Here is a 26,979-nt window from a genome sequence, read left to right on the forward strand (position 1 = left end):
CTCATTCCTTTGGGACTGGTTGCCAACTCTTTGACACCGTTCACATGCCTTGCACCAATTATGTGCATCTTTAAAAATTGTAGGCCAAAATAACCCACTCTGCAAAATTTTGTCTGCTGTCATTTTCTGCCCAAAATGTCTCCCATATGCATAATGATGAGCAAATTTTAAAACACTTTCCTGTTCGGCTTCAGGAATGCACTTGCGAATAATCTGGTCTGCGCAGTACTTATTTAAGTATGGCTCATCCCAGGAATAATGCTTTACATCAGATAAAAACTTCTTTTTCTGCTGGAATGTAAAATATGGATGCACCACTTCCCGAGCCAAATAATTAACAATATCAGCAAACCAAGGTGTATTGATTTGGATAGCAAATAGTTGTTCATCTGGAAAACTCTCGCTCAGTGGTAGGGAATCCTCTTCTGAAACTGTTGGAATAATTAATCTAGATAAATGGTCAGCCACCACATTTTCACTGCCCTTTTTATCCTTAATTTCTAAGTCAAACTCTTGCAATAAAACAATCCATCGAATCAATCGAGGCTTAGCATCTTTTTTAGACATCAAATACTTCAAAGATGCATGATCTGTATAAACAATCACTTTAGCCCCAACTAAATAAGATTGAAATTTTTCCAGCGCAAAAATAACTGCCAATAATTCTTTCTCTGTGGTTGCATAGTTTAGCTATGCATCATTGAGGGTTCGACTAGCATAATAAATAACTTGGGGAAGCTTATCTATTCGTTGTCCAAGAACTGCTCCTATTGCATAATCTGAAGCATCACACATTAATTCAAAAGGTAAACTCCAATTAGAGCTGCAATAATGGGTGTTGTAGTGAGGAGTGTCTTTAACTTGTCGAAGGCCTCCAAACAAGCCTCATCAAAAACAAAATGAGCATCCTTAGCCAACAAATTGCACAATGGTCGGCTAATCTTGGAAAAATCCTTGATGAACCGTCTATAAAACCCAGCATGACCAAGAAATGATCGAACATTTTTAACAGTTGTCGGTGGTGGTAGCTTTGCAATTACATCAATTTTAGCCTTATCAACCTCAATACCCCTATGAGAAATCAAGTGGCCTAGAACAATCCCTTGCTTGACCATGAAATGACACTTTTCCCAATTTAAAACTAGGTTTGTCTTGATGCATCTGTCAAGAACTAGAGACAAATTCTGCAAACATTGATAAAAAAAATCCCCAAAAACAGAAAAGTTATCCATAAATACCTCAACTACTTGTTCAACCAAACCTGAAAATATGCTCATCATGCATCGTTGAAACGTTGCAGGAGCATTGCATAACCCAAAAGGCATTATCCGATATGCAAAAGTCCCAAAATGACAAGTAAAAGTTGTCTACTCTTGATCCTCAGGTGTAACTGGAATCTGGTTGTACCCTGAATATCCATCCAAGAAATAATAGGAAGCACGACCAGCCAACCTTTCCAACATTTGATCAGTGAATGGCAATGGAAAATGATCTTTTCTAGTACCTGCATTGATATTTCTATAATCAACACATATACGCCACCCACTAGTCAAACGTGTAGGCACAAGGTCGTTATTATCATTCTTCACAACTGTAATTCCCGAACGCTAGGGCACCACTTATGTTGGACTAATCCACGTACTATCTAAAATTGGGTATATCATCCTAGTATCTAAAAGCTTCATAACTTCATTACGAACAACTTTTTTCATAATTGGATTCAACCGACGTTGAGCATCAATGGTTGGCTTTACTCCATCTTCCATCAAAATTTTATGCATACAAATTGTAGGGCTGATTCCTTTAATGTCTGCTATAGTCCAACCAATTGCATCTTGATAATTTCTTAAAATGCGCAGCAACTTTTCTTCTTCTGTTGGTGATAAATTAGCAGCAATAATGACTGGCAGTGAAGAATCTGCCCCCAAATAAGCATATTTCAAGTGTTCTGGGAGCACTTTTAACTCCAATTTAGGTGGATGTACTTTAGATGATTGCAGTAATTTTTTCGGTTCCCCCAAACTCTAAAAAACGTGCCTCCAACAGGGGTGTTGGAAAATGACACTTTCCAAAGCTGACACATACTCAAAAACCTCTTCATCTTCTGTATTTTTATTCTCAAACCCATGCAACACATTTAACAACGGATTAGATGTCAAACGGGGCATAATTTTAGCATGCATTAAGCTGTCCAACACGTCAACCCGCATACAATCTTGCACATCAGCTGGCCTTTTAGTTGCTTCAAATAAACTGAAAACAGCATATTGATCTTGCACTCTAAGTGTAAGAGTCCCAGCTTTTAAGTTCGAGCAGTAGCCATGAACGGACGCCCCAAAATAATCGGTGTTTGCATATCTTCATTCATATCCAAGATCACAAACTCTGCAGGAAGATAGAGATTATCCACTTTAATAATGAGGTCTTCAATAATTCCCCTCGGATAAGCAACTGAACGGTCTGCTAATTGTAGAATAACTGATGTAGGCTTGATTTCTCCTTGTCCTAGTTTCTGAAAAATAGAAAAAGGCATTAAATTAATACTTGCACCCAATTCAATTAAAGCATGTTTAAAATTTGAATTTCCAATTGTGCATGAAATTGTAAAACTCCCTGGATCTTGTTTCTTTGGAGGCAATTTGTGTAACAAAACTGCACTGCATTGTTCTGTAAGAATCACTTTTTCAAAATCCACGAGCTTCTTTTTCTTTGTGCAAACATCCTTCAAAAACTTGGCATAAGATGAAATGTTTTTAATTGCATCCATCAATGGAAGATTAATCTGAACTTTGGCCAACGTCTTCATAAAATCTGTTAACTGTTGATCTTTAACTTTAGGCTTCAACCTTTCGGGATAAGGCATAGGAGGCTCATAAACAAGCTATGTAGCAATATCTGCACTGTTTTCGGAACTGTTCAAAGGCTGTGCAGAATCTTTTAAATTGTCAAATCTTTCCACATTTTCCGAAATTGTTTTTGGCTGTGATGCTTCCCGTGAATTTCCATCACAACTTTCAAAACTATTATCATAACTTTTGCCAGAACGTAAAACTCTAACTACCTTACAATATGCACCTCCCCTTGGATTCAGTTCGGTTTGGCTTGGAAATGTACCCGGTGCTCTTTCTAAAACCTGTAATGCAATCTGCCCAATTTGTTTTTCCATATTTTTCATTGTTGCCTGCAAATTTTAGATTTCTTGACTGGTAGTATTTGCTAATTTTTCAATTGCAACCTCCCAAGCAGCCTTAAGTGCAGTCGGTTGTTGTACCTGTTGTTGAAATTGTGGCCTAGGGTGCTGATCTTTATCCCACTTTAAATTAGGATGATCTCTCCAACCCGGGTTGTAGAAATTTGAATATGGGTCATATTGGGGATGTTAAAAATTATTAAAAGCATTAACCTGCTCCGCTGTAAACTTTGGATAAACATCTTTATGTGGACAGTTAGAAAAATAATGAGTTGTCATGCTGCAAATGCTGCAGGCAGCTTGTAATGGCTGCTGTACAACAGCCTGTGAATTTGGAATTCTTTGTAACATGTCAAATTTTGCATTAAGCCTTTTTTCCATTTTCTCAATTTGTGCTGTAAGATATGGGGAGCTGTTAGACATCTCAAAAACAGACCTAGATTGTGACTGCTCAACTACCCATTGTTGTGTATCCGTTGCCATTTTTTCAAATAATAAACAAGCCTCTTGTGCATTTTTATCTTTGTACAAACCTCCGCATGAAGCGTTAACAAGAGTTTTTGTAGTCATATATAGTCCTCTGAAAAATATGTGCATTTGATCTGTACTATTAATACCAGAATGTGGACATTTTCTAATCAACTCTTTGAACCGTTCCCACATCTCATGAAACGCTTCATTTGGTTTTTGGGCAAAAGATAAAATTTGAGTTTTCATGTCAAGAGTCTTTGAAGCTGGATAATACTTGCTTAAGAATTTCTCACTGAGTTGGTTTCAATTGCTAATACTTCCAGATGGAAATGTGAGGAGCCATCTCCTTGCTTGATCTTTCAGAGTGTATGGAAATAAACGGAGCTTAATAGATTCGGATGAAAATCCTCTCACAAAAATATTCTTGGATCCCATTAAAAATTCTGCAATATGCATGTTAGGATCGTCAGTTGAGAACCCATGAAATGTAGGTAGAATATTCAAAATGTGTTGCTTTATTTCGAATGTAGAGACCCTTACTCCACTTGTGGATAAGTAATGCAACTTGGTATGTTAGTGGCATGAGCTGTTAATGAATCCCCTAAAGGTTGACCAGCCTTTGGAATAACAAAAGCCATATTTTTTTCACTGTGCAGATCCTCAAAAAACAAAGATTGTAGAAAAGTGCCCTGCAGGGAAGGAACCCACTGCATATTTTGTTCCCTACGTCTCCTCCTTAAAGATTGCTCAAGTTCTGGATCAAATGGAATCAATTTTTGTGCTCCTGATCTAGTTCTGACCATGCACAGATTGTTGTAATCTGCGATACTGATGTAAGCTGTAATCTGTAAAAATAAAATAAAAACGAAATTTAATTTAATTTACTTTTTTTTTTTTTTTTTTTTGTTTTTGTATAGACAGCAATAATTAACTATAAATCTGATTAGAACGAATTATTTTAAATAATCCCCGGCAGCGGCGCCAATTTCTTGATAGAGATTTTACCACACATGCAAACAGGTTAAAAACTCTTATATTACTTGCAAGAAAGACAAGGTTGTTGTAGTATAAACGGTTCTCGCAAGGTCGTTCTCCACAAGGATTATTAAATTATTCGAAACAAACCAAATTCTAATTAATTATTGTAAAACAGAAAATTGAGATGATTGATTTTATAATCTACTTAAATTAAAACGAATTTAATTAATAAAAATAAACTAATTTGCAATATTAAAGATGAAAGAAAAAGAAAACTGTTTTGGAAAAAATCAAATTAATAAAGCACTAGGGTTTCACCACCACCTAGCAATCCTATGTATTTTTACCAATTACTTATGATCTACACATGCCACTTTGAAGGTTAGGTTTTCCTAATTTATATTCTACTTGGACCCTCCAACATAGAACGTATATCTAACATGCAACCCGTCCGGACGTTCGGATCAAATCTAAACATGAGAGACTCATTATGCTTTATGAAAACTCTTTGAAAAACCATGCAACCCTTAAGATGTGGTGTTCATCTTAAGTGAAATTACAATTGTTAATCACAAGAAGCAAGCATCAATTTCGGGGAACCTTCTGACGAAAATTGCATCAAATTACTTTTTTAAAGATCCTAATGGTGATCAGGCATTAAGACAATTCGATAGTTTTAATCACGGTGCTCAATAATTCAAAGTATGCATGCAATCAATCATAAGCAATTAAATAAAAATCACATATTCATGCTAAGGCTTACGGCTTCACCCTAGCAAAAGGAATTAGTTACGCATATTCATAATTGAAATCCTAGAAAATATTATTAAGAATAAAAGGAATGAAAACACCTTAAAGTAGAAAATCTCCAAGAACCCTAGCAATTACTCTCTAACTCCCCAAAGTTGCATAAAAGAAAGCCTCCCTTTTTCAAGATTAAGAACGGCCAAGCCCTCTGTTTTCTGAGCCCTCCACAAGCCCTAAAACATAGGTCTCTTATTCCAACTAGGAAACTAAAATAATAAAATATCTTAGGAAATAAAACCCTAATTAAATTAGGAGAATCTGCCAAGTACTTGTCCAGCCACGTTTTTACTTCAAATCTCCTCCAAATCCGGCCCATAATAGCTTGTTTTAAGGATCAGGACGTTCTGAACACATCTCCAGAAGGCCATGAACCCATCTGAGGTCATCTTGGGCTCCAACAACGCAATTCAAGCCCAAAACGTCACTATTCTAGCACTGCGCACTGCTCCTTTATTTTATTACCAGAAAATAATCACTTGGTAGAAAAATCTGATATTTTGACACAATCAAGCTAAGTGACTCACGAACGTCCTCCAATTGGAATTACTCCAAAATTTGTCCATTTGTCCATGTTTTGCTCCAGAAGAAGTCGAAAGTCCTATATTAGAAATACAATTCAAAGTATCAAAATTCTTTCAAATTATTAACCAAAATATACTAAGAATAGGGTAAAATATATAATATAAAATATACTCATCATAAATACTAAAAACCCTCAGCTCATTTCAGCATTTTTGTCAGTTGGAAGAGAGGCATGCCGAGAGAGCTTTGTAAGCTCCTGGTTTTTAGGTTGAGCCCCGATTTCGAAGAAAGGGAAGTCGAGAATGAAGCTTCAAAGTGAAAGTTTCTAATTTGCATCAGTGTTCGATCTTTAAAGATATGACTTTTGTACCAGATTTTCTGTTTTAGCCAGAATGTTCCTTTTTTTCCGGTGAGTGAAGCTTCGGTAGCCATATTTCCACAGCCATCCCATTCGTCTCTCTCTGTCTGTCTGTCTCTCTCTCTCTCATTTCTTTCTCTCTCTAACTCAGTTTTTGTCTCCATTTCTGCAACTAATTACTTGTTTTTTCAATTAGGTTTTTTGGATTTGCAGAGATGGGAAGTCGAAGATAGTGGTAGGGAATGAGTTCTGGAAATCTTTATTGTTTGTAGGTTTTGTTATTTTAGATTATGAGTTTCAATTTTTGGGTTTCAATATTAGAGTTTTGCATTTTAATTTTTGTTTAGGGTATTGAAGCTTCATGGATTAGTGTTGGTGGATTTGGCTTTGTGGGTTTGTTACAGAATACTCAATATTTATTAGTTTTGTTATGAACTTGCAAATGTTTGTGAATTACAAGTCTTAGTTCAATATGTAGAAATTGTGCATGAAATGCACTGCATGCACATGCTATCTCACTTAAGGTATTTGCATTGCCACAATTATGTTACTTGAGGCAATCTTTTTTGTGTACAGGTTGGATGAAGAAAGTAAGAAAAGGGAATGTCAAGAATAAAGTTATGGGATCTTGGTGGTTAACCTAAGTTTCGAATCATGCGGAAAAGATATTGTCATGCAGTTTCCTCAATTGTGTATGTTTGTGCTTACTTGTATATTTTGTAGGCATATAATTTGAATTCTTTTTTTGTTTCCTAACTATGACAGTAAACATGTAGTTATTGCTGGAGAGACACTAGAATTGTTAGTCTTTTGTTTACATATGCAATGATATGATTGCTAGTCTTCCATAAAATGTTTTATCATTCGAAAGAAACTTTATGTTATGCTGAATTTGTCCCTTTTTTTTCATGTTGCAGTTATGTTGTGAATGTTGCTAATTATGATAACTTGCAAGTCTCAAGAAGAGAACTTCATGACCTCTTAAGTAATGCATCGCTAAATTGCATTCCGCTACTGGTACTACATAATTAGATTGACAAAAAGGAAGCTCTGTCTAAAGAGGATTTGTCATAAAAAATGTAAGTGAACCTTTTCATACCTTGTAAGGAATACGGTTGCCCATATGTGGTGGTTTACTTTGAACAGATCGATGTTTATGTTATTTGTCACATATGAATGTGTTTGTTTTACATATGAATTGTGTTAGTTTTACATAGGAATCATGTGTTGAGCAACGTATTTTGCTGTCCAGGGATCTCAAATCCATCACTGATAAGGAAATTTGTTGGTTCATGGTATTCTCCAAGAACTTTATAAACATTGACAGTTATTGATTGGCTTGTTAAAGATTCTAAGTAAAATATTTTACTTTTTTCTTGTTCACACTGATGATATTACATTTTTTTAGAGTGAATTTCAACAAAGTTATTGAAGTGGCTTTTGCTGTTTGCCCAGTTGGGTTTGTCGATATCTAACAATCCATCATCGTCTTTTGTTATGTGCTTGAGGCAAACATATTGGGGTTGTTGCAGCAGCCTTATGTCAATGTTTTGGTTTATATGTATACAATTTGACTTTGTGAATTGTAAAGTACATACTACTTTCGTTACATATGCTATGATTATTTTGGTTAACAAATTTGACATTCTGAGTTGTGTAATGTGCAAATTGCAGTCTTTTGGTTATTTTTGATTGTTGTGGATTATGTTGTAATTGTATCCGCTATACGAATATCATATTGTAAATGATATAAGCAACTCATTGCCCAGTCTCCAATTTTATGCATAGCATGTGCATATAATGTATATTTTATGTGCAGGTCATGTGCATTGCGTGTGCATGACATGTGCATTACCTATGCATGACATGTGCATATCCTTTGCATGACTTGTGCACCGTGATCTAGTATTTATGTCATCTACATGTCGTACGTACAATGTATATAGTGCGTATTTACATATTCCATACTCTTCATATTAAAGTACTTTAAGACATGGTAAGCGGTGCAAATAACAAACACATGTAGTCCTTATATTTATAATCATATAATAGTTAGCAAATACATTCCACGATACTGTTATCATCATATAATAGTTAGCAAAACGAGGTTGTACCACCCTGTAACTTGGCGTTAAAACCCTCAGTTCCATGTCTCAACTTGGACATGTATGGTGAATTGTTTTGGCTATCTGAGAAGTCGAATGTGTTTATGCGATGAGGATTTGATGCATGTGACCTACAAAAGTTGTAGGAACCCCAGCAGTCATTTTTTGTCCCAACTTGAAAGTTGCTTCCAATTTGTGGGAAGAAAAAAGTCTTCCCCTCTTTTAGCTTATATACAAGGTTACATATCACTAAGTACCCAAACAAAACCTCAATTAAAACCCATTATCTTTATAATATATTATTATTATTGAGGAACCTTTGCAAGTTTCCCTCTCTTTCTATATCGTTTTTCGGTTTTGGAGGGAACCCAAGTTGACAATAAAGGTGACGAGACATAAAGGTGAAGTGGTTAAGATAATCCCTAGGCTAATAGCACATTGTTCCAAGGTTTTCCTTTTTCCTGTCATTTTTTCCTCTCTTGTTTCTGTGTTAGCACAACAAGTTCTTCCATTTGCCAAACACAAAAAATAATTGGTTCAGCTTTTGTTGTGTCGAATATGCAGTTAGTTAGGAAAAACTTCACTTCGTTGAAGCTGATAAGATGACCTCTTAAGACTAAAGAATATAGAATTCTTCGTCCGCCGAGACTGTGGATAGATAACCAACCAACCAGTTGCAGTGTTGTTCAGTGATCTAACCTGAAGGTGCTGTTGAATCGCTTAGTTCTACAGCTCCAGTGCTGTTAGTCTAAACTGAAGATGTAGCCAGTTATCAACACAGTGATATTCACTTGTCTGAACTGGAGATGTGTTGATGGGAGCATTAGGATATCTAGTGTTTTTCTTAGGGGTTTGAGAATGGTTTCGCATAGAGCAAGGGTTTTCATGTAGAGCATTTTGAGTTATTTGTTGAGTTGAAAGGGTTTCCCTCTTCCGCTGCAAAACCTTCTCTATTTATAAATGAATAGATGAAGATCGTATGATACACAAGCCCATCGAGGCAGGACGAGTAATGGGGTTGTACCTGCTCAACATCTCCTTGAATATTCCCCTTATCTTTTAGCAGCCAAAACCTGATCTCTAACCAGCCTCGGCCTTTTTACTTCAACGTGGATTCTGAAATGGATTTCATTATGAGACTCATTCACCTTTTCCAATTACGTAGACAATCTGATCTCTAGGATAATTCATATTTATCTAAGGCTTAATCTCTTAGCAGTTTCAACTCGTGTAGGACTCGTCCGAGCCCTCTTTGCGGGCTGAAAGCCCATTAGCTTAGAGGATGATCATTGGGCCGAGTTTCATAATTCCCGAATCAACCCTCCTCAACCCAAACTATTATTTTAGGTCAAAACACACACACACATATCATATAAAAAATTGAAAATATAACTTTAGCCCCTAGAATTCAATGGTGCATTTAAACTATTTACATATTAATATGAAATATGAGAATGAATGTCCTAAAAAACTATACGTATTTGAATTGTTTTATATATTGAATGACTTTACTAATTTAAATGATTATATTAAATCTGGAATATTTATGCATATTTTTCTCAATTTAAATAATAAAGAAATTAAAGAATCAGATATATTAAATCTTGAATATTTTTCTCATAATATTAAATCTTGAATGTTTATGCATATTTTTCTCATAATATATCATGTTGAAAGCTAACATAATAATTTGAACACATTTTATTTACCGTTGCCAACCTCCATATAAGGAGTGTTTTGACATAAATGTAAGACTTGAATATTTATGTATATTTATGAAGGGACGTGTTATTGGCACTCCAAAAATCTCATTCTATACTCCTCACAAGTATATTTTTCTTTCCTAATATAGAAAGTTTGGAGTGTAGAATGAAATTTTTGGAGTGCTAATAACAATTCCCTTTCTGAATGCCTATGTGTTTTAAATTTGCATAAAATTAGGCATTTTATTTCGATTTTTTATCTTCTTACCAAATTTGAAATATGAAAAGGCACTAATTTTGATTTTTTTGCTTTTAGTGCATGTGTTTCTCCTGAAATTAGTGTAGTTCTAGTTCTATATAAATTTGGAAGTTTATCAGGTTTATCTCACATTGGGTTTTTTTTTTCCATAATTTTATCATTTATACTTGAGTCCAGTGCGGTTTTTCAATGGTTGTGTTATCAAAATACACATTAGGCAGAAAAAAGAAACAATGTATTTGTACCCTTTGTTTTCATCTATGTTCATTTTGTTGTTTCTTCATATTGTTTGTTAATTAACCTACCATGATTCCTTAAACATTTGTTGTCACCAACTGACATATATTTCATTGTTGGTGTTACTATTAGGTGTCAAATGGAGGGTGCCATTATTGGAAGATATTTTTCCAAAAACAAATCAGCGGCAATTCCAATACATGCCGACACCTCTTTCATGGGATTGTGCTCTAAAGTGTGTTTGCGGTTTGATGAACTCATAGTTGGGGCATTCCAAATGACTTATGTTTTCTCTGACCATCCTCCATGCTTGTTAAAATCTAATTTGAATGTGCGTGTGTTACATTTGTCATGTTATAATGACAAGCAAAATTTTGTGACTATTATTGTTAATGAGTGTCAATCACAATGTCAAAGTGATAGTAGGTGTTAATGGGAATGGATTTTCCTTTAACTTTTGGGATGGTGCTACACCTAGTAACACCAATGATTTCATCGGAAAATATGTTGCACCACTGCCACAAACTTATCTATCTCACCCATGGAAAACCTATATTAATCGAGTTGGTCAAAGGTTTATTGGGGGTTGGGGACCCCGTGCAGGGGGCGGGGGCAGGGGGGTTGGTCTTTGAATTTAGAGACAAACTCCATAGGTATTCCATCGAGAAGGGGTTTAGCATAGCCTTTTAAAAAAAAATGAAAAGGAGAGAGTGCCAACTGAGTGTTCTAAAAAACTGTTTGAAGATTGTATGTGGCGGGTGCACGCCACTTTGTGTCACGCCAATGGTTTTTTTTTGGGTAAAGTACAAAAAACTACCTCAACTATTGGTGTAACGACACTTTCATACCTCATCTTTTAAAATTGACAATATCATACCTCATCTTACGAATTTGTGACAATGTTAGACCTCCGTCAGTTTTTCTGTTAATTTTTCTGTTAAGTGCTGATGTGACTTGATTCGGAGCCCACTTTCTATTAAAAAATTATTAAAATATTATTAAAAACCAAAAAAAATATTTAATAATTTTTAAATATTAAAATAATAAATAAAAGTAAAAAAAAAAAAAAAAAACCTTAGTCGTCCCTTCCCCCCTCCCCTCTCTCTCTTCCCCATTTTCATCTTCTTCCTACTTAATCTTTAACACACAAAAAAAAAAAAAAACAAAAAAACAAAAAAACAAAAATTTGAAAACCCAAAAGAAGAAGAGGAAAAAAAAAAAAATGGAAACTGCAACCCAGAAAAAGAAAAAAAAAAAAAAACCCAAAAGAAGGAAGAAGAAGAAGAAGAAGAAGAAGGAGGAAGAAGGAGAAAGAGAAGAAGAAGAAGGAGAAAGAGGAAGAGGAAGAAGAAAACCCATCAACTCAACCCCCCCTCCCGGCCCGCTCGCGGAAGAAGAAGAAGAAGAAGAAGGAGGCTAAGAGGAAGAAGAGGAGGAGGGAAAAAAAAAAAAAAAAAACCCAAACTGTAACCCAGAAGAAGGAAGAAGGAAGAAGGAAGAAGGAAGAAGAAGAAGAAAAAATTAAAACACCCTTTCCTGCGGAAGAAGAAGAAGGAGAAAAGAAAAAAAAAACAAAAACCTCAACCCAACCCAACGCGCACTCAACTCTCCTCCTCCATCTTCATCTTCTTCCCCTTTTCCCTCTACCTGCAACTCAGAAACAAAAATAAAATAAAATAAAATAAAAAAATAAAATAAAATAAAATTTCAAAACCAGTTTCAGCCCAAGAAGAAGAAGAACCCTCTCTATCTCCTCCCCATCTTCATCTTCGTCCCATTTTCCCTCTACCTGCAACCTAGAAACAAAAAAAAAAAAAAAAAAAAAAAATTAAAAAACAAAAAGAAAAAAAAAATTCATGCCCAGTTTCGGCCCAAGAAGAAGAAGAACGAAAAAAAAAAAAAAAAAAAAAAGTGACAAATCCAGTTTCGGCCTAGGAAAAGAAGATGAAGAAGAAGAAGGAGGAGAGAGAAGAACAAAAAAAATTGAAATTGGTGTGGGTGAAGGAAAGGGGATGCCACACCCCTAGGAAATTTTTTTTTTTTATTCTTAATTTTTAATATTTAATTATTTTTTAATCCAGCTGGATTAGTGAGTGGTCCCCGTCTCTTACCACATCAACACTTTCAGAAAAATTGACGGAGATATGACATTGTCACAAATTCGTAAGATGCGGTATGACATTGTCAATTTTAAAAGATGAGGTATGAAACTGTTGTGACCCCAATAGTTGAGGTAGTTTTTTGTACTTTACCCTTTTTTTTTAATATTCGTACATTGAACAATACACACACTTGCAGCATTTTGATTCGTGATTAGAAGGGTGGCATGATGTCATCCAAAGTGGTGTCATCCATTCTCATGGAGCAAGCTTCTTTCAAGCCAATGTTGAAGCCAACTGAGATTGTAAAGGATTTTAAGAAATATTATGGATTGGATATTTCATACTATAATGCATGGGACGGGAAGGAATCAGCCAAAAAATGATGCATGGTGACGAATCATTGTCATACAATCACTTGGCTTCGTACGTCAAAGCAATTGAAAGTTCAAATCCTGGCTCACATTGTGTGTTGGAGTGCGATGCGGAATCTTCCCGATTTAAAAGGATATTCGTATCTTTCCATGGTTGCATAGAGGGATTTGCGTTTTGTAGTTAAATTTTGGTTCTTCGTTTTTTTTTTACATCATTTCTTATTTTCCATGAATTGCATATGTGGCAACTCTTAATTTACCTACCCTTATATTTCCAGGCCTATGTTGTTTCCTGATGGAACATTTATCAAGAACAAATACAAGGGTCACTTGCTGTTACTGGGAAAAATGGAAACCAAGGTACTTATATCCAAATATGATATATTTATGTTTTATTCTATTTTCTTAATACATTTGTCCAATCATGTCTTACATATATATGGAGCACATAGTCCCTATAAATTGTGTGTTGACATACTGTATATATTCATCAGTATATAAACTAGGTCATTTTGTTGGAAGATTTTCCACTGCTATATATAAATTTTAGTGAAAATATGACTTTAGCCCTTCAAACTCAATTTTCTTTATATAAAACCCTACATAAATTTTTTACTCAAAGAAAACCCAATGACTAGGATCCACATAAGCAAATTCATTAACTTCATATTAATTCACACATTTTACATTTTTCACATGCCTAAAATACCCCTATTACATACTTGATGTAGACAATTAATTGTAAGGAAATAGTAAATGATTTTGCAACAAGAAAAAAAAAGACATTAATGTTAAAAAAATTTATTGCATATTAATTTTTTAGAAAGGTATTGAATTTTCATAAAACTATTCGATTCAGTTTTTTCACCCTACTCTTGCATACTTTTGAATTTATCCTTTTTTTATTAATATATTAGAACATTGTATTTCATTATCTACATGAATATTTACCTACGAACAATTATACCATGGGTGTAATTTGATTATATTAAGAAGAAATGTAGTTTGATGTATATTAAAAAGAAGAAATAATTTACCTATATTAAGAAGAAATGTAGTTCGATGTATAGTATTAAAAATACTATGTTACACCCATGTTTATACAACAATAAAACGTGCCTAACATATCTAACAATACATGAAAAATAATTTACCTACAAGTTAGAGAAATGTTATTTGGTTCGGTGTAGTATAAATTTTTTTAATTATTGGAAAAATTAAATATAGCTAGGTGTAGTGTAATTTTTTGTATATATAATTAGAACAAATTAATTTACCTACCTACTTTTTGAAATTTTCATTTCCAATGATGCAAAATGTTCATTACCTAACTACAAATTAATTTCCAATAATTTACCTACAACAATTATACCATGGGTGTAATGTAACATCTTTCTTTACAATGATACAAAATATTGTATGTACCAATAACAAAACTTGCCTAACATAAGTACTTGTACATGGAAAATAATTTACCTATAACAAAAGAAATGCAGTTTGATGTATAAAATCAACAATATTATGTTCCACTCATGTTTATACAACAACATAATATGTCTAACATATATAACAATACATAGAAAATAATTTACTTACAAGTTAGAGGAATGTTATTTGATTCAAAATATATAATATAGGTGTAGTATTTTTATTTTTTTAAATAATTGGAACAAACTAATTTACCTACCAATTAATATGGATAAAGTTGCTACAAAATATATCACGAAAAAAAAAAAACTACTTTTCTAGTTTGACATAGATACGGTTAATGCAAACACTTTTTTCATTTTATTTCACTTTTTCTACTAATTTTCATTTGGCATAAATTTAGGAATTTGGAAAAGGGACCATAAAGTATGAGTGGCATGAGTGTAAATAAATTGTATTAATATGTCAATAAATTGTATTAATATGTCAATAGTGTTCCTATATGTTTGCAAATTTTAAATTTGGGCTTAAACTGAATCTTTAAAGATAGATGAGTTTTTATCTAGAAATAATGAATTGTAAGGACCAAAATCTAAAGCACCCTAAATTTTATTGGTGTCAATTTATATTTTCTGCCTAATTTTTTTACAAACTGCTATCAGGTTTTCCATTTCACAATACTATTATATTTATAACATACAGTCTTATATGAAACAGGTATATATCTTTTAGCCTTTGCGGTTGTTAACTCTGAAAATGAAGACAACTGGTCTTGGTTCCTCCAAAGCTTGTCAAAAATCGTCACTCCTCAAGGAAGAACCATTACATTCATATCTGATAGACAAAAGGGATTGATCGAAGCAGTGGCATCAGTTTTCCCACAATCACCGCATGCATTTTGTTACCACCACTTGAAGCAAAACATACTTCTTAAGTACCCATCCTCCCTGGGTAAGTCGTATCGTGACTGGATCATTCAGCTTTTTGGGAAATGTGCATATGCTCCTACCGAGGATGCATACGAAATGCATATGAGGACGTTAATGGAGGAAGGTGGTGCTGTAATGAGGGACTTCTTGAAAACTCTTCCAAAAGAAAATTGGGCAGCCGCTCATTTTCCAGGCCCAAAGTATGGCGAAATGTGTTCAAACGTGGCTGAATCCTTCAATGCTTGTATTGTCGATCAACGTTTTTTGCCCATATACCAGATGCTTGGATTTGTCTAAATTTTATAATGAAGATTTATGATTAATGTACTAAAATATAGGCGGTTCAAATCATTAAAATACATTACTAAGTGAGCCTGAAACACGACTTCTAAAGTCAATTGTAACAAGCCAGCACAACTATACTACAAAGAGTATAGCTAAAATACTCGAAAAATGCATCACATGCTAGGAAATTAGTATAATCATATGTTTTGCATGTAGTCTAATATCTTAGTGACTACAATATTTAGTTTCTACTCATGCATTTCGGGTTTGAATTTCTCCTCTCCCCTAAATTATCGTAATAATTTCGAACTTTAGCCCTCTTTCTTTAATCATAATAATTTTTTTTTTGTTTAAAAATAAAAGTATAATCAAACGTGGACAAGCCCAGCTCTTTTTGCCGCTCAATGCGACACCATGCGTCACAAATTACGTTCACTGATGACGGTTAGAAAATGAGTAAGCAAAACCGTGTGTTAGTTTGAAAGTTCACCAGTCTACGTTCAACTACCAAACGCGGATTGCACTGTGTTCGCCAAGGTGATTTTCATCAGATGAGAACACGTGTACCATTCTAGAACGGTGGACGTTATAATAAAACCCTATAGGTCATCAGTTTTCTCTTCACTCGCATTCTTACAGAATTAGAACATCCATCCATACGGTAAGAACTTCTTGGAAAACCCAAAATTTGGTTTTGTTCAGTTCTAATACTAGTGGAGAATATGAAGGTACGTAAATACACTACTACCAAACCATACAATTTTTGTTTTTACGTTATAGCTACAGCTAGTATGATTTTCTTGGAAAAAAATCAACTCTTTCTTCATTTCTTTTTGAAAGGTTTTCTGTTCTAATAACCCTAGAAAATTTACAAATTTAGTCCATACGGTTGATATTCATAACTTGACCACGACATGTTTGTTTGGTTGGTTGCATGATATACTGCAGCAAACCATAACCATTAAGGCGCAGTTTAGATGCGAAAAATGTCGGTCCAAGGCCATGGAAATAGCTGTTTCAGACGACGGTGTGTTTCCTACTCTTTAAAATACAGGTGTTCATGTTAATTTGATCAACAAAGTACAAAACGAAAGAAAAATATTTTAAGCTATTTAATCAAATTTGTTTAAGTATTTGAATGATAAAATGTTTTTCAATTTATATAATCGCGCAGGTGTAATATCAGTGGCTTTTAAGGGGGCAAATAGAGATCAAATGGTGATTACTGGGGACGGAGTTGATGCAGCGGGGCTGGCCAAGTCATTGAGGAAGAAGCTTGGCTATGCAGACTTGCTGGGGGTAGAAGAAATAACCGAAAAGAAACCTCAGTAAAAAAGTGAACCTGAACGAGAAAAAGAAAACCGAACATGCATATGTTACTACACTTAACAGGAGAAAAAAACTTATCTCACCATCCACATCAGTTGGAATTCTTCATCAAAAACCCGATTGGAAAATATTAGTATTTTATGATTATTTGAGTTTGCTTGGTAGTTTAGTATATAGGCCTAGCTCATCCAAACTAGAGTGTCTAGGTTTTGCTCTCTATAAATTTAGTTTATAGTTTAGTATGAATAATAAGTTAATCACAATTAATGTAGTCTTTTGGAGTTTTGCAGTCGTTTCAGCATTCTTGTTTATTTAATAATATCTTATTATTTTGTAATCTTGTTCATTGCACACTCTGATATTCAATTCCACCACCATAGAGTACTTGCACCATTTTGTAGGGGAACTTGCATCATTTCAGGGAAGGGGCTGTTTGCCTGGAAGTCAATCTTATTTTAAATGTATTTCGCAGTTTGATAATGTAACATATATAAAATTTAACAAGATCAGATGATCATTTTGGCATGGTGGTCGACTTATAGGTTGCAATATAATATCTTAATCCCGCATTGGTAATATGATGGGGATCAGATCTTGGGTACTTAAGCAACTAAGAATCTAAATATGCTAGGCGAAATTCGATTTTTGGTTAAGATTATACATTGCATAGCTATACCGTTAACAGTTTATTACCTTATTTTCGTTGATGCGTATTGATCTTTTCATATTTTCCTAGTGTTGTGTTTTGCTTCAGCTAGCTGCTGGATGTCAAGAAAACTATATGTACTTCTTACATTAGTATTATAATCTAATGATATTTCTCTTCACTTGCAAATGAGAAATATTAGGTTAGACTGTTGTAAATAGTTTGTTTGTTAGGTTAGACTGTTGTAAATAGTTTGTTTGTTAGGTTAGACTCTTGTAAATAGTTTGTTTGTACTAATTTATTTTGTTGACTCATTGTGAGATTTAGCCTGAATCTCCCACCTTTTAGTGTAAAAGACGATGTATACGAAAAATAAATGGCTTCTTGTAGGAGATATATGATGTACATACGTCAGGTAACATTATTAGCTGGTATGATTTATAACCTTATACAACATTAACGATTAAAAGATCGCATGAGGATCCTCTTGAAAAAAAACATTGCATGAGGACTTGTTCATATAGTAATTTTAAATTTACTATAGATAGGTCAAGAAATACTGTGTAGTGTCATCCTTTTCCGAAGTATACCCATCCATCAATTCTACAAATACATGCAATAGGAATCACAAGGGCAAGCCCATAACTATTTAAAGGTTCTCTACGATTCACTAAAGTACTTACTGCAAAATTAAGATGGCCAAAGCAATGCCACTGTTGGGTAGGAAATAATTCCTCAATATAAATCTCCTGTTGGGTAGGAAATGCCGATAAGAGTAAAGGAGAGGCCTTAGAGAGGTCGACGACCCTTAGAAAGTTTGTTTGTGATGCTAGGCGTGCCATTGTTGCCTAATATTAAAAAAATAACTTTCTCCAAGGGAAATGACAGCTGGTGTTGTCGGCTAACTTTCTTTTTTTTTTTTTTTTTTTTTTTTTTATTGATAAATAAAATATATTGATGAGAAAAAGAGAATACAAGTAGAAACAAGTAGCTGAAAATACAAACACGCAACAAAGAGCTGCAGCTATAAGAAAACAGACAACAAAGCTAACAATGCTACATCAAAGCAGCAAAAATAAGCACTAACTATTCATAGTTATATTCCATTCCCGTAAAGTAGAGTCATTAGCAGCAGAATTGGCGATTGTCAAAGAACTCAATCGAAGTCTAATGGTGGACTTAATTGAGTTGAGAACCACCGCAACAGGTTGACATGAGTTCTTAAATCTACGGTTGTTCCGTTCCCTCCAAACATAATACACAGTAGCAGTAAGACTTAACTTCAAAACTATCGATGAAAGAGATTTTCCCTTGCAGCGGCTAGTAGCCCACATGACAAAAAAGAGGCCAAGGGACACCGCACTTGAATAGCACTGAAGACCAAATACCATCGGTAAAAGGACACTCAAAGAAGAGGTGGCAATGGGACTCCGTAGCAATAGTGCAAAGTACGGAAGTGACAAGAACCGACGGAGCAAAAGTCAAAATTCTATCCATAGTAGAAAGCTTGCATTTAATAGCCAACCAAATAATGAAGCTCATAATGGGAATATTTTGATTATACCAAACAAGATTAGACCATCCTACCGAAGGCTTGTATTGCCGAAACTTATCCTAAGCAGAAGTAGCATAGTAGATGCTAGACGATGAAGGTGTCCATCGAATCATATAACCCAAGCTACAATTTGGCACACTATTAGACATCAAAATTTGAGTTTCCAACAACTCATGAGAAGAATTATCAACCCAGCACCAATTAGAACCATTCCAAATATTGCAAACCAAAGCAGTTTTTGGAAGCTTGGAATTGGCAATGATATGCCAACCCCTGACAACAAGAGGACCTAAAGGATGCCAATTATCATACCAAAGAGATGTTCCCCTACCATCTCCAATTTTGTGGAAAAGGAAAAGCCAAACAAAATCTCTCATTCGGAGAAGCTTCCTTCAATTCCATGAGCAGTTTTAGGGGATCTTAATCTGCCAAAAGTTCATATTTCTCAAAAGATAGATTCTAGCCCAGACAGACCAAATATTGTCTTCATCGATGAGCAAGTTCCACATGTGTCTAACCATAACGCTTTATTCCAATCAATTAATTTTTTAATCCCAAGACCTCCTTCAGATTTAGGAACACACATCATCCCAAGCAACTTTAGCAACACAATGACTAGAAAGCTTACTAGACCATAAGCATTTTCGGACCCTTCGCTCAATATTGCAGAGAATTTTCTTAGGAAGTATGAGGTGTGAGGCCCAAAAAACTTGATTACTACAAAGAACAGATTGAACAAGTTGTAAACGATTGGCAAAAGAGAGGACCTTGTTCTCCCAAGCTCTAATTCTAGCCTCAACATGCTCGATAAGAATGAAACAATCTTGCAAATTAAGCTTTGTTGAAATGAGAGGCACACCAAGGTAGCGAATAGGCAACTTTCCTACGGCAAAATTGAAAAGAAGCATAATTCTAGAAAGCTCATCTTCATCCACACCCGCAAGAAAAATGGAGCTTTTAGTTGGGTTGGCCTTAAGACCAGACAAAGAATTAAAGCTGCATAAAGAGTCCTTCAAGATCTTAGCTGAATGATAATCCCCTCCACAAAATATAAAGAGGTCATCAGCAAAACAAATATGAGCAAACGGGACTACCTCATAGCGCCAATGGTATCTAAAAAAGGGCTAGCATTTATATTAGAGGTAATTAATAAAGAAACCACCTAGCAACAACGAAAAGGTAAGGGGACAAAGGATCCCCTTGTCTCAAGCCTCTCTTACTAGTAAAGAATCCCGTCAATTTACCATTCACAAAAATGGAGAATTTGGGGGATGGGATATAGCAATGGATCCAATCGATCATGACAGGAGGGAAGTTGAACGCCACCAAGGAGCTAAGGATGAAGTCCCATTCAACCATATCATATGCTTTCATAAGATCAACTTTGAGAGCACACCTAGGAGACCCCTTATCCCTGTGAAGGTTTCTAAGTAACTCTTGGACTAAATGAATACTGAAATGAAAAGCTTTCAAAATTAACTTCTTACTAAGAATCGATACTATAGAAAACTGGTAGCGGAGCAACAGACAAGGGAATGAACTAAAATTTGGTACAAGGTTGCTGAAGAAGTAAATCAAAATTCTTAAGACAATAGGGGTTCGTTTGTTACATCAGACTATCTTAGACTAGACTAGACTAGACTCAAGGACTAAGTTGAACTAGCTTAGAATAGACTAAGCTAGACTAACTTAGTAAAGTGTTTGATGCAGCATCAAACTAAAAACCAAAATAATTAACAACTATAATATTATATTATTCAATACACATATAATAATTTCTTATTATTAATTCAAGCATTTTTTTTCTAAAGTATCTAGAACACTCAACATCTCTCTGGAGAATTCTTTCCCTTTCTTCCTCTAAGGTTCCGCCCACCATTATCTCCTCTTTTTTTCTCCATCTTGTTCCTGCAAAACGACATCCTTAAAAACAATTTTTCCTACAAAATCGTTCAAATTTGTTGTATTGACCAAATATTCACCATCGATAGGCAGCCTTCCGCTTGGTGGTACTTGATGATATTGCCTCATGTTTGGTATAAACCAGAAGGAAACTTAGAAGGTTTTGCATTAAGAAGAATAGGGAAAGTGACGAGAAAGATGCTTGGAGAAACTGGGGACAAAATGTAGCACTAGGGATAGGAGAAGCAAGGCCGGTCCTGAGAATTTTAGGGCCCTAGGAGAGACTTCGAAGTGACATCCTCGAGTTTTCTGACTTCCAACCCTTTGAGCATTAATATGTATATAAAAGAAGTTTGCTAAGTACATGAAAAAGTCTATTTCTACATCAAATATCATTAAAAATAAATATCAAAAGAAGAAAAATGTACAAATATTACACGTCTTGCGTTTTTAGACGTAAATGTACTAATTAAGTTTTCAAAATCTAATTTTTCAACCAAAATTTTTTCAATTCATAAGATTGCTAACCCATTAATCTTTCTTGTGACATAATTGATTGAAGATAAAATTGGATCAACATTAATTTTGAAAATCTTCTTTGGTATGGTTAAGTCAAACTGAAAGAGAAGTCGCTACACAGTACTCCAAAATCCAAATTTTTTTCTATTGTTTATTGTTACAATGTTGCTTATTACGATCATTAAATGAATGAATGGTTGGATTATAGGTAGTGCATCTGACGGCTAAGGAAAATACTAGGGTGAAGAGGATAGTAATTTCCGTATACGGGTAAAACCATAGTTACATGTGGGTGAGGGAAAGGAAATAAAAAATTAAAAAAACTTTTGTGGAAAATTATATTATTCCCTATAATTATATTTTTGATATTTTTATTAAATTTGAATTGTAAACATTTATTATATACATACACATATAATTTGGGGCCTCCGAAGTCGGGGCCCTAGGCCAGCGCCTACTTCAACTACACTCTAGATCGGCCTTAATCATAGATTACATTATTTTACTAAGAAAATATATGAAACTGCAAAACTATTATCCTTTGTTTTGGTATTCATTTGTTTGACCAAAGGGATGAGTGACAGCCGACTCTTCTTAGTGGGATAAGCTTTGGTTGTTGGTATAAGCTCAATCAACTTGATGGGGTTTTATGGAAATAAAAAATAAAAAAAATACAGAAATCCAAATTTCAAACTTTGATTGAGCTCATATAAATACATATCGTATTATACTCCAGTTCAAACCACCAACTCACATTACATAAATGAATATAACCTGAATCAAAGTTTTGATTCCATAAGAAAACCAAGTGATAAAAGGAAACTAAAACAGGAACAGATTTATCTGTTTAAAATAAATATAAATTAATCTAAAAAAAATAGCATTCCTAGTCTGCACCTGGTAATAGAGAATAATCGGCAGGAGATGGCAGAAGCAAGAATGTGAGAGAAACCCTGTTGAATGCTTTAGCTTCTTATTCCAAATATAATACACTATATATACACACACACGCACACATATGTACATATATACATATGTGTGTGTGTGTGTGTATAACTTGTGTGGGAATCTTTGTTGTTTGAGCGATATTAAAAATATGACATTTTATTAGTAATTGATGATAGTAAATTTATTACATGTAAGTTACTCCAAATTTGTTCTTAAATTGGAATTTATTATGCATGCATGGTTGCATCTGGACCAATATGGTGGAAAAAGAGAAGTTTTAGTCGCAACATGAAGCATGATTAGAAAAAGGCACGTGGGTGGAAGCATGTATAAGATGATGGAATTGCCTGTGTGGGCTAGGCTATTGGTGATTATTTGATAAGGAGTAAACTGTCGATTTATCCCCTGAACTTTCACCTTGTAACATCCCACATCATCCAGGAGAGTGGATCCTGTAAGCCTTATATGTATATTCTCATCTCTACTTAGCACGAGGCCTTTTGGGAGCTCACTAGCTTCAGGTTCCATTGGAACTTTGAAGTTAAGCGAGTTGCACGAAAGCAATCCCAGGATGGGTGACCCACTAGGAAGTTCTCGTGTGAGTTTCCAGAAACAAAACTGTGAGGGTGTGGTAGGGGCATAAAGCGGACAATATTGTGCTCTACGGTGGAGTCCAACCCAAGATATGGTGGGGGCCTGGGCCGGGATGTGACAATTTGGTATTAGAGCCAATCCCTGGCCGGGAGTGTGCCGACGAGGACGTCGGGCCCCTAAGAGGGGTGGATTGTAACATCCCACATCACCAGGAAAGTGGATCATGTAAGCCTTATATGTATATTCCCATATATACCTAGCATGAGGTCTTTTGGGAGCTCACTGGCTTCGGGTTCCATTGGAACTCTGAAGTTAAGCGAGTTCGCGCGAAAACAATCCCAGGATGGATGACCCACTGGGAAGTTCTCATGTGAGTTCCCAGAAACAAAACTGTGAGGGTGTGGTAGGGGCCCAAAGCGGACAATATTGTGCTACGATGGAGTCGAGTTCGGGATGTGGTAGGGGCCCGAGCCGGGATGTGACACACCTAGCTTTCGATTTCCCTCCTGAACTTTTCTATTGGAAAATTAAGGACTCAAACTAATTTTTTTAGCCGATTTGCCCCCTACCGTTAGTTTTTCATATATTACATCCATATTTCTGTTAAGTGAGACCATGTGCACAACATGTGAGGGTAGTTAAGTCATTTCACTCTTAAAAATGATTAAAAAAACTGAAAATAAATTAAAAAAAACAAAATTTTCCCTCTATTTTTTCCCGCTAATTCTTATTCTCAATTTTATTTTTCCCTCTCATTCCTATGCATGAGAAATGACATATGGTGTTATTGTCTTCATAAGTAGCTAAGTTAGTCTTTTTCTTGAAGCATGTACTACCATTTTTATTTTCTCTAACAAATTAATAATTTGACAAATACACATGGTGTTATTATCTCCAAAGCAGTGCATTAATATAAGAAACATGTTCATAATACTCCTAAAAAAATGCACAAGATAATTACATACTTTTCATAATGTCATAATAATCTCAATACAATTCCACAAAATGATCCTTAAGAAGTTGGAAAACATAACACCCTCAACCTTACTCAGCCATCAGAAATGAAAATAGGTTTAGGTACAAGATTCCAACCAAATGAGGAAGGCCATGGAAAGTGTAGTTGATCTCCATGTGTCATGTGCATTTCGAGCAGAATGTTTGTGCTCTTGTTTTGATAACTAAAACCTTATTTTGTTTGTGTTTGGTTAAGTGGAATGCCCACATTTTGTAATCAAGATTCTATGAATGATATAAGTTTTGATAGACTTTTATTTGTTTGAAAAGTCACGGATAGCTAGGGTTGGGCATTAAAAAAATAAAAAATAAAAAAACCGACTAAACCAATCAAATCACACTAATGATTTGGTTTGATTTAATTTTTTTTTTTTTTTTTTTTGGAGAGTAAACCGATCCACACTGACTAAGGTTTGTTTGACGAACGGTTCCTATAATTCTTGAACATTGGTAACCGAACCGACTTGCTTTTATTTGTTTTAAACTTTTAATCAATATAGATAGTGTTGTTGTTGCCGCCCCATTTTGGGTATTTAATTAATGGATATCACTTTTGACCAAAAAAAAAAAATTTTAATCGGAGTAGAGATAAGGTTCCCCTCTCCTTTCACTCACTCACACTCAACTTTCAGACTCATTGCACCCATCGTCGAAACCCTACCTTTGTCTTCGCCGTCCCTTAAGTTGATCGTCATGCTTCGTTTAATAGGTAATAATCAAAAGACTTCTGCTTTTTGGTTTAGTTTCATATGCGTTTTTATTCTTTCACCTGCTTTTAAAAAAAAAAAAAAAAATTTACAATGGTCCTATTCGTTTCTGCTTTTGGGTTTGGTTTCACCAGCGTTTTATTCTTTCATCTACTTTTGTGATTTTTTTACAGTGGTCCCATTTGTTTCTTCTTTTGGGCTTGATTTGATATGCATTTCTATTCTTTCATCTGCTTAGGTGGTTTTTTTCCTTTTAAGTGGACCCATTTCTTTGAATTTTTTTTTTTACAGTGGACCCATTTGTTTGATTAGTTGTCTAGATTCGTTGACAATGATTAATGAATTTGATTAATCACTAAAAGTTGATAGTGTTGTTATTTGACTAATCATTAATAGTTGTTTGTGCTATATTTAATTAATCACTAATATGCATTTGTCTCGATTCGGTTAATATTGATGTGTGTGTTTGTACTTGTATATGACAATATGTATTAAAAATTTGTAATATGCAGTTCAATATGTATTTGTAGGTTTATTTACGATGGAAGGTAGTTCACAAACTCCTTCCAGTGTTACATCTTTCATCCCTTCCAGTTCAAGTCCTACAGAGACTTCCATACCCACTCCTGAAACACCACAAGTTGTAAACCCAGAGCGAACAGCTGCACTCCCCCCACTTCCTTCTTCCACTTTAGAAAATATGAAGCCTGTAAGGAAGCGTCCTTTGTTTGGTTTTATTTCACTAAATTGCAAGTTGAAATTGGAAAGGAGCGATGTGGAGCAAAAAATAATCAAGAAAAATATAGAAGCGACACGTGAATTTTTGGGTAAAAAGACAAGATTACCCTCGAGGCATACCGGGATTTCTATGCGCAAGCAATGGGCAATAATTCCTCAATCAAGTCAAAAGTGCCTAAAATAGGTATTTATTATAAACCTATTTCGTCCATCCTCATCAAATCTTCTCCACAAGGTAACCCCCAAATCATTCATTTCTAATTATATTAATTAGCTAATTAATTGATTTATTAGCTAACAAATCATGAATCCCAACCAAAAAGCCATCCAAGTGGCCGGTCCTCCTCCTCCCAAGGGGGCCGGCCACATCCCTATATAAAACACCCTCATTTTCTCCAAAACATAAGTCCAATTCTCTTCTAAAATTCTCCAAATTTCTCTAAACGTTTTTCCCTCAAAATTCTAACTTTGTCATCGGGGCTTCTTCAGTCAAACCCCTCCTCCCAATTCCTCGTGAGCGCGTGAGGCTCTTAGCCTTGACCTAATGTGTTTTTTGTTTTGTAGGTGCAATTTTGTCCAAGAACAAGAAGAAAGAAATTTGCATCCACTATGCTGAATCATCTGAGATTGGGTGGTTGTTCGAATTCTCTATTGAAAGTGGATAAAAATAAAAATAAAAACTCTTAAATTTTGCGGAGGGTTGTGACTTGGTTGGATGGACATAAGCAAGGAAAGAACTAGGCTTGCTTTGTGGAGATGATCATACTGGATGAGCTCCCTTTTAAGCAAGTCGAAGAGTTGGGGTTTAGGTGGTTTATGAGAGAGACTCAACCTAAATTTGATCCACCGTCTCGTAGAACTATTTCTAGAGATGTGTGGAATCTGTTTCACGGTCAGAATGCCAAAATAAAGAGTATCTTGTCTGCCAATTCACATAGTCTCTCTTACCACCAACACTTGGACTTTGATTCAAAACGTCAATTATATGGCACTCATAGCCCATTTTATTGATAATACAAGACGACACCACATCTACCACAATTAAATCACCACGGACATAAAAGACTCGTTGTAGAATATCCAATGTTACCACGGACATTTAAAGTCCATTGTGAGTAAATGGTTTTAACAACTGGCCCGTAATAGAAAATGTTAAAATAATAACGCGCAAGTAAAGCTCGTTGTAATTATTTTAGCTGATCCGTAATAGAAAATGTTAAAATAACAACGCGCAAGCAAAACTTGTTGCAATTATTTGATATGACCACCAGGAGCTCGATGT

The 26,979-nt window shown here is 34.9% G+C and overlaps 1 protein-coding gene and 3 pseudogenes across 1 annotated transcript; 2 read left to right on the forward strand and 2 right to left on the reverse strand.

The window, feature by feature from the left end:
* Positions 1 to 2,302: 2,302 nt before the first annotated feature.
* On the reverse strand, positions 2,303 to 4,299 carry LOC148697853 (uncharacterized; annotated as a pseudogene).
* LOC148697854 (small nucleolar RNA R71) lies at positions 3,804 to 3,903 on the forward strand (annotated as a pseudogene).
* Positions 4,300 to 16,380: 12,081 nt separating the features above from the next.
* On the forward strand, positions 16,381 to 17,664 carry LOC148697855 (heavy metal-associated isoprenylated plant protein 47-like). The gene is made up of 3 exons (XM_088690233.1): positions 16,381 to 16,473; positions 16,694 to 16,772; positions 16,920 to 17,664. Exons 1-3 carry the CDS (start codon positions 16,468 to 16,470, stop codon positions 17,075 to 17,077), a joined length of 243 nt encoding a protein of 80 aa, XP_088546359.1. The 5' UTR covers positions 16,381 to 16,467; the 3' UTR covers positions 17,078 to 17,664.
* A 1,670-nt stretch (positions 17,665 to 19,334) lies between these two features.
* Positions 19,335 to 20,374, reverse strand: LOC148697856 (uncharacterized; annotated as a pseudogene).
* Positions 20,375 to 26,979: the final 6,605 nt, after the last annotated feature.

This window comes from Pyrus communis, chromosome 3, assembly GCF_041283825.1.
Source record: "Pyrus communis isolate YQ-2024b chromosome 3, ASM4128382v1, whole genome shotgun sequence".
Classification (NCBI taxonomy): Eukaryota; Viridiplantae; Streptophyta; class Magnoliopsida; order Rosales; family Rosaceae; genus Pyrus; species Pyrus communis.